This window comes from Fulmarus glacialis, unplaced genomic scaffold (assembly GCF_000690835.1).
Source record: "Fulmarus glacialis isolate BGI_N327 unplaced genomic scaffold, ASM69083v1 scaffold12891, whole genome shotgun sequence".
Classification (NCBI taxonomy): Eukaryota; Metazoa; Chordata; class Aves; order Procellariiformes; family Procellariidae; genus Fulmarus; species Fulmarus glacialis.
In genome coordinates, this window is record NW_009194785.1 from 56203 (window position 1) to 64934 (window position 8732).

The window sequence follows — 8732 nt, forward strand, 5'->3', positions numbered from 1 at the left end:
GGACCGTGAAAGATAGATGGAGCTTATTTCCTTTTCTTTGGAGCTCTATAATCAAAGCTTCAGCTTCTGGGTGGCGTTCATGGGAAAGCACTAGGGTTTTCCAAATACCTCTCTCTGTGTTGTCTGCAAGACACTTTATGCAAATTTGGCATGAAGCACCTGTCACCCATCATTACAGCTGTGCACGTAGCTCACCTAAGAATTTTATAAGTAAAAGTTATCCATGTAATTTTCAAAGGACTGATGTCACTTATCACATCTGAAAAGAGAAATTCCGACATTGCCGGTTCACCCCTCCCAAGTAACAGTACTGTTGTCAAAATTCACACAACTCAGCCTTGTATTTAAAGCATAAGGCTGCAAGTCTGTCATTAGCACGGCTACTACACTTTTGTTCCTAGTCAAAATGAATCTATAGTTCAGCTGGATTTTTTGGCACTCTGGCGAGAAAGCTCTGGACAGCTGGAAGAGACTCGCTCAATCATTTTTTGTTTTCTTCTTTGTATCAATTTTCCACCTGTGAAACCCAAAATCCCACCACCAAGTGCAGCTGCAATTCCTGCCACTTTGAAGCCTGCAAGGAGACCAATAGGACCCCCCACCACTCCACCAATGACTGCACCTGCCACAGGCAGAGCTGCCAGCTTGTATTTTGCAGCCTGTAAAGGAAAAAAAAAAAGTTAGAATACTTGCCTGTGGTGCTGTGCATTTTCCCCTCATTGCTCTTGGCAATGACTTGAATGCTCAGTGATAAATAAACTTTACAAATTAGTATTTAAAAAAAGATGATCTACTATCCCACATGTATGACAGAACGTACCAAAAACAATTCAAAATTGAGCTATCTCATGTATGCAGTTGTGAACCAGGTCCTTTTATATGCTGCTGCCTGATTATGTAGACTATTTATTACCTCGTCTCCATCATTAAATCAAATGAGAAACAGAAAATGCTCAGACTTTTCAGTAACATGCCTGAATCTAGCTTTGTGGCTTATTAGCAACTGTCACTGACATCGACATAGAATGGGATTGAAATTGCATGTTATCATCAACCTGATGCTTTACGCTTATTTCATTCTTGTGAGCCAATCTTTGAATGCTCTTGTCTTCACAGGTAAACCAACGTAGCATCAGAATAGCATAAAAAAGAAAAAAAAAAAATCCTGTATTTCCTAGTAGCCTGGATGTGATAGAAAATTACAAGAGATATTGATTTTTTTTTTTCCCTGCTACCTGTGGGTCATTTCTTCCTTATTTCCTTAATTGCTGGCTCCCTCAGCATTAAAGACGGCAGATCAATTGGGTTAATACAGAGGATTGCTGGGAGGCAGAGTACCATTGATTCACCAGCGGGAGCAGATCCCTACCTTCCCCAAGTTTTTGGTTCCCTCTTCAACGTTCACAGCAGCACTGTTGACATGGTCTTCAATCCTGTCAATCTTCTCCTGCTGAGACTAGATGCAAAGGAATTATGAGTGAGGTAACCTGCTGGGAAGCAGCAGTGAGCCAATACACACCATTTTAATGCCTGTAATCAGGGCCCCACAGCCGCTTTCATCTGCTACACACTGCAGCCATGCAGCCTTAATGGTGGTTCATTAATAGCATCTGATAAACTGTGCTGAAACTACAAACTTGCTTTAAAAAAAAATCTTAACTGTTAAGTAATAATATGGTGTGGGTATTATACAATGTGTTGCTGGAGTTAGAGAAAACAACCCAAAACATATGATTTCTAAATCTTTTCTGTGAATAGATGAACTTGCATTCCAAAAGGAAAAATAATCCAAACTAGCCTTTTTGTTTCCTGAAAAAAAAAAATTCTATAAAGAGCATTTATAAGATCAGTACCAACTCCAACATACAAAGCTGCACCAAGAAATCTAAATAGAAGTGTTTAATTATGACATTATAAAACACAGACTTAACTTTACAAATGGAGTAGTGACAGTACTGAAATATACTTGCTGTTGCTCTATATTCTACTGTTTGATTTTACAAAAATGTTCCATCCTTTCTCCAAATGCAGTCAGATTCCCCTGCAGTCTCTCTCAGAGAACACTGGAGCAGAAGATAAAGGGGTTTGTTTGTTTGTTCTTATTTTAATCTCAGCAGTACCCAGGCTGTTTTACGTCACAAAATAACAAGATGGCTAATGTTCAGCTTAAAATAAAAGGCATTCTGAACTTTTTTCCTCCTTCTAATTCAGAAACTGCTGAATCCACCAGCTCTGGTATCTTCATCCATGATCCAATCCACACACTTTAGATACTTGCTATTATATCTAATGATGGTTATGTGTAAAATCGAGAAAGTCCTGGGAACAGGAACTCCCCTTTTTTAGCTAAAGCTGCTAACATTTAGGCTACTGAATAAAAATTTTTGCAGTCCCTCTCCAGCCTAATGAATCCTAGGGGTTTTTTTCTAATGTGAAGCAGCACATATTCAGCAGAAAGGATAAAAGCTCTTTTATCTATCCAAACTAACCCAACAGAAAGGAGATTAAAGAACTCTCCTAGGAGATGAGAATTGTGGGTTTAAATTCCCTGTGGCACAGGAAGAACTAAACATTGGGAACTGAGTGTGGATGATGAAGATGCACAACCTTTTGGCAGCTACATCTGTGAGAGCAGAGAAAGGGCATGATAAAGGTGAGGGAAACTTCAGATTTTTCTAGTATTCCTGATTAAGCGAGAGAAAGTACCTGAGAAACACCCGCCCTGTGCAGTGAAGGCTATCATCACCATTATAATTAGAAATTGTAAAACTGAATGGGACCTGGGTAGAAGTCTGCGGTCAACACTGTAGAGCTTCTGCTAAAGTTCAGCTTGTGGCCAACGGCACTGGCTAGAACATCAGTAGCTGCTCTGGTGACAAGAACTTAGGAGCAATTATTAGCACTAGTGCTGAAACAGAAGACTACTGCCTCCTCAAAAAATTACCTTGACAAAGCCTGAATCAACAGGAGAGCCACAAAGATACCTGCAGCAATGAGTCACTGATGTAGGGAAGGAAGAGCTGTTAGTTTTCTAACCAGACGGGGCAGCTGAGTAGTTAAACTAAGTTAAATTCAGTTAATGTTATTCTGCTATTCTGTCACTTTGATCAAGTGATACTAGCTCAGTCTGAGTTCAGAGTACGGGCAGAAGTATTGCTCGTCTTTTCTTCCCCCAACTAGGAGTTACCCATTTGCCCTCTTTTTGTTCAAGACTCTATCTGGGGTAGAATGCAGAATTAATACTTACGCTGACTAAGAGAGAAAAATCAGTCACCAGCTGGCTAAGCTGAATCAAGTCCTGCAAACAAAAATCAAATGTTATTTTGTAATAGTTGCTAAAAACAAGAGCACCAACGTGGCAGTAAGGGAGTTTCAACGTACCTCTTCTAAAGTTTCCCAGGACTCAGCTGCATTTTCTTCCTGAGGTATTTCGGGAAGGCGGGAGTAGATCTGGATTAAACTTTGGGAGCCATCCTTCACTTCCGTGTTATATAAAGTTTCTGAATGAGAAGCATGATGTTTATAAATAAATGCACTGGATCAGAATGCAGGTGATGTGCAAAGTTTTTTGCTCTTAATGTTTCTCAAAGATAAATTGATATTTAACCTAACTCAAGCCAAGCAGCAACCCTGAAAATGATCTATATAGGGAAAAGTCTTACTCGCAGCACTAGACAGTTTCTTAAAAGGAAATTATTGCCAAAGTAATGGATTCATTTCTATGAAAGTGCCCTTTCACCATCAGTTCTGAGAATGATATTAAATTATACTCCTGAATTCAAGGTCAGTTAATTAATTTTGTATCAGCCAAGCTAAAAAAACTGAGCTTGGGACAAGAACTTTTCATTTATACACGACACATAAAAACACCGCACTTCCAAAACTGAACAGACAGTTACTCATTTTCTGATTGATTATTACGCTACCAGTTTGATTTTCAGCCATTTCAGACTAAAAGAAGCTGGAGGAACAAGCTTTCTAAGTAAAAGCAGTGAAAACCAAGTAACACGCTGCCCAGCATTCAGTGCTGGATCCAGCTAGGTAACGGTACTGTGAGGATGGCAAACACTTGCAGCTCAGCGGTGTAAAGGAGTTATACTCCAAGTATCTTCCTTTCTAAATCACCTGGATTGAATGCAGAAGGCATTAGGACAACGTACGGTGGAAGAAATGGGGAATGAGAGACAGCTAGGTGGCATGGGGGAGAGCAGATACAATGAACAGACACACACACACCTCCTCCGGTCAAAGAGCCCAGTCGTGAGCCACTACGGATGTAATGGACACGTGCATAAGTACGGACAAGTAATTATGTGGTAATAAAGAATAATAACAAACAAGTTTGGCTTGTCATAGCAAGGATTAAGGAATAGCTTAAGAGTATGAAAGGCAGACTGGAGAACGTATGTATGTAAACATAGTGCAAAGATCGTGTTAATTTAGACAATTCCAATTTCTGAAGGAAGATAGCTACTTTAGTAGGACACTGATGTTTCCTTCCTTGGGAGAGCAGTATCAAGAGAAAGCTTAATATGGGGAAGACTGGTTAGATATGTCTAATAACATTAAAGTGTAAATATTGCATTAAAATCTTTAGAAACAATGAATGTACCAAGGTACTATAATAATATTATATAAGTGTTTCTACAACAGGTACTAACAATGGAAAACAATAAAAATAATCATATTCAATAAGAAGTCAGTAATAGTGCATGCTTACTCATGGAATTAATTTATGATAAAATAAAAATGATACATTTTCATAACATTTGTCCATTTCTCAACATTTTTATCCCACTATCTCAAAATACATTAAGGACCTAATCTTCCTACTCTCAGATCAATAGAAGTCTAACATCAATGAAGCCGATATTCAGCTGTAATTACTAAGTAAACAGAGTAGCAGAGTAACAAGGATGGAATAAGCGATCTGGGGTTTTATTTTGGGTCTGTTTTTCTTTCTAATTATTTCTACCCCTTTTCCTTTAAGTATCCAGACATGGAAGGCACTTCACCTTCTACAATCATCACCTGGTCTTCCAGAACATATTTTTAATCTATAGCATCAGATTAATTAATGTTATATACTCAGTTCTGAAGTATTCCTTTACCCTTTTCAATATAATTAATCATATATCCAAATGTGTCCATTTTTGGATAAACCAATTCTGCTACATATTCTGACATTTAACATTGGTTTTGAGAATTTTATTCCATTTCAATCCTTCACAATCTTATTTCAAAATCAAGTTTCTTCTGCCACGAAAAGCATACTCTTCCCTAATCAGCCACATGCATGCTAAGTTGGTTGAAATTAAAATATTTGGAATTCAAAAGCAAAAAAAAAGCTCACTAAGCAAAATTGCCTCCTCACAAATTATGTTCCCTATTCTGATCTGTCCTTAACAATCTATGCTGACCTGTTGTAGAAAAGCACATCCTTCAACATACATGAATGATACTGAAGTTTTGCATGTCACACATTCAAGAGAACTTAAAATGTTAAGTTGGTTTACACTGTTTTCATTTTCTAATAACTAAAAATCAGTGGAAAAAAATTCCTCAAGAAAATTCTTTACTCACTTCAAAAAACTAAAGAATAAGAAGGGTGAGAGAAGGTGAAGTCACATTTGGGCTGAAAGTAAGAAATTTATGTTCACTAGTTCATGTTTTATCAAGTCTAACCGATTTTAATAGAACTGAGAATGGAAGTGGCTCCACCAGTTCACTTACAGCATCTCCGCAGAAATGCAGTAATACAAAACACCTCTGCAGATTTCATAGAGCAGCTTCGCACCTCATTACACTCAAGATAAAAATCTAATGCTCCGGAAGATTCAATATGTTGGTTAAAAGATCTTAGTAATTTTAAGAGTGGAGTCTCACCTTTTGTTAATATTTGTTCAAAATGCAATTAAATTCCATTTCTATTGGACCTGAGCTGAGGATGGTGAAGGGGGGAAGGGACCACATCGTTTCACTCACCTGCCTTCTAAATGGGCGATTTGAATTTGTAAACTCCTTCCTTCTCTAGCAGATGGGAAGCAACATGCTACAAAGAATGGGCATACTGAAGCTGCTTTGATTAAGATCAGCAGCCAAGATTTGCTTTCAGGACTGCAGCCTCTAAGCACAAAAGAATAGGCAATATATTGCATCTGTGTTAGCAATTCAACAGAGCTGCTTTCACTGTCAGGCAGACTTGAAAAAAAAATCTGTTTAACTGTATTTAGTTGTCTGCCTGCCTGTATGTTTCATTTTAAATGGGGTGAATTATTTCCTTATTTCGTCCTATTCTTGAGCAGACTTGCAGGAGCGTGTCATTCCAGTAATATTTTTCTGTTCTTCTCAGCCCAATCTTTCTGATCAATTTCTTGTCTGTCTGAAGTGCAGTTATGCTCAATGTCTTCCATACTTTAAAGGTATTTCAGATTAAAAAAGCAGTCCTGTTCTTTGAAATTAAACTCTAGTTCCCATTTAACAGCTGTGTAACTGTTAGAACAGCAATAAGCCAAGACAAGGCCTTTCCAATGAAATACCAGAATGTATTGAGGGCAACTGCAGAAAGTTACCAAAAGAAGAAATATTCTAAATTTAATTCTGATCATAACAGAGAAGAGCTCACAAAGAGCCTGAAAGTAATGGCTAATATGGATGAAGAGGATCACTGAAATACCAGAGTTCACTATTCTAAAACTCAGGGTTAAAGACTAAAGACAATGAGCTCCCCCCAAAAGAGATACTAACACATTTGGCAAACTGATTAATAGAAACTATGGGGAAGAAGTTCCTAAAGGATAAAGGACTGCAGAAGAGCTGGCAGTCACTAATAAAACAGGCTATACTGAAGATGACAGCAAATTGTCCTGATGCAGAGGTAAATGTTTATGGATTCAGCAAGAGTTCTTCAATGCCCGGGGTATCAAGAATTTGACACACAATTAAGATGAGTACAAGGAATAATATAAGCATGGGAAGTTAATATTATAAAGACTAGGACACAAATAAATTGCAACTACCAAGGGGCATAAATGGTAGCAAGAAAGTTTCTATAAATGCTTTCCAAGTTAGAGGAAGACAAAGGAAGTGTAAGTGCATTGCCAGGTAAAGAAAGAAAATAACAGACGACCCAGAGAAAGATTAAGTCAGTCTTTATACAAACAGGTAGCTGTAATCAGGTATTTGATGCAATTAATTTAAACAAGAAAGAAAAGAAAAGGATAGGCTGAAACATAAAGAGAACAGGTTAAACATATTTAGATGAGCTAGGTCTATTCAAGTCCTGAGGGTTTGATGAAATTCACTCTTGAGCATTTAAGAAACAGCCTCTGAAAGTTCAAGCATATTTCTGAGAACTTGAGTAAAGGGGTCCAGAGGACTGCAAGAGAACAGATGCAGTTATTATCTTCTTTTTTTGGAGGGGAAGGAGAATGCAGCAAATAGCCAGACTTTGAAACCCACAAAGATATTACGACAAACTACTGAACAATCAACTACAAGATGCTGAAGGTGTTGAAAAAGTCAAGATTCATATGTCAGAAGCCAATTCAGTCTTTTTTATTGGCGTAGTAAGAAAATAGAAATGTTTTATGATGAGAGTGGTGAGACCTGGAACAGGCTGCCCAGTTAAGTTATGGATGCCCCATCATTGGAAGTGTTCAAGGCCAGGTTGGATGGGGCTTTGAGCAACCTGATCTACTGAAAGATGTCCCTGCCCATGGCAGGGGGATTGGACTAGATGATCTTCAAAGGTCCCTTCCAACCCAAACCATTCTATGGTTCTATATTTGATATATCTTGACATTCATGAAGCTTCCTAATACTTCTGCACATGATATTCTCAAAAGCAAGCCCAGTCTTCCAGATCTACTCTTCTTTTCTCCCTGTTTGACCATTAGACTCGCCAGCTTGTTAATCACACTTGAAAGAGTTCTTGTAGTTCTCTACATAGCAACAAGAAGGGTCATGAAATCACATTTGATGGCACGTTCTTCTACAATGCCATTGACTGAGAATACTCGTTCCATTTTAAAGACACATGAAATTTCCAAATAATTTTAAACAATACTGCTACTGCAGCGATCAAACTAGTTACTATTATGTGGAAGGATTTAATCCTGATGCAACCAGCTTCCTCACAGATCATTAGCAAAGAACACTGGCTGGTACCAGGGCATAATAAGGGCTTCCCCCGAAGACAGAATGGTAGAACAAGGAATGAAAGATATTTTGTAGAGAAAGGAGGGAAAAAGAGCAACCATGTCTGATTTGTAGCATGTTACAGTATGCTTTCAAAATCTTTTATTTAAATGGATTTATACTGTTTCCTGCTTTCTTGTCAGTTACCAAAATAAAATGCTACAGGAAGAGATGTTCTCCTTTATATAGAGACTTGCTCTTCTTTTCCAGGTATTTCAGCAGTGGCATATTATACTGTCTGTCATACAAAAATTGTTTTCTTCTTGATGTTGCAAGCACTAATTCAATGAAAATGGCCTAAATGATTACTCGCACACAATCAAGTGATTTGCAGGGGCGGGGGAAAGAAGTCAAGCTACTGTGAAACATGAATGTAAGTCTTCTTCGTATGAACAGCCTTCTATTTCAAGATCCAAGGCTATGGGATCTTTTTCATGGAAGGCCACAACTATCTCATTTCTTAAGATACTTTAATTAGAGAATTCTCCACTTATCAAAACTCAGTCACAGGTCGTGAGAAAAGTGTGGTGTAG

The 8732-nt window shown here is 38.0% G+C and overlaps 1 protein-coding gene across 1 annotated transcript in view; it reads right to left on the reverse strand.

The window, feature by feature from the left end:
- Positions 1 to 419: 419 nt before the first annotated feature.
- Positions 420 to 8732, reverse strand: part of STX17 (syntaxin 17) — a 9006-nt gene continuing 693 nt past the window's right edge. The window contains exons 3-6 of the mRNA XM_009587885.1: positions 3382 to 3500; positions 3248 to 3298; positions 1370 to 1456; positions 420 to 659 (exon numbers count right to left, since the gene is read on the reverse strand). Coding sequence (XP_009586180.1) covers positions 420 to 659; positions 1370 to 1456; positions 3248 to 3298; positions 3382 to 3500 — 497 coding nt within the window. The remainder of the gene's footprint in view (positions 660 to 1369; positions 1457 to 3247; positions 3299 to 3381; positions 3501 to 8732) is intronic.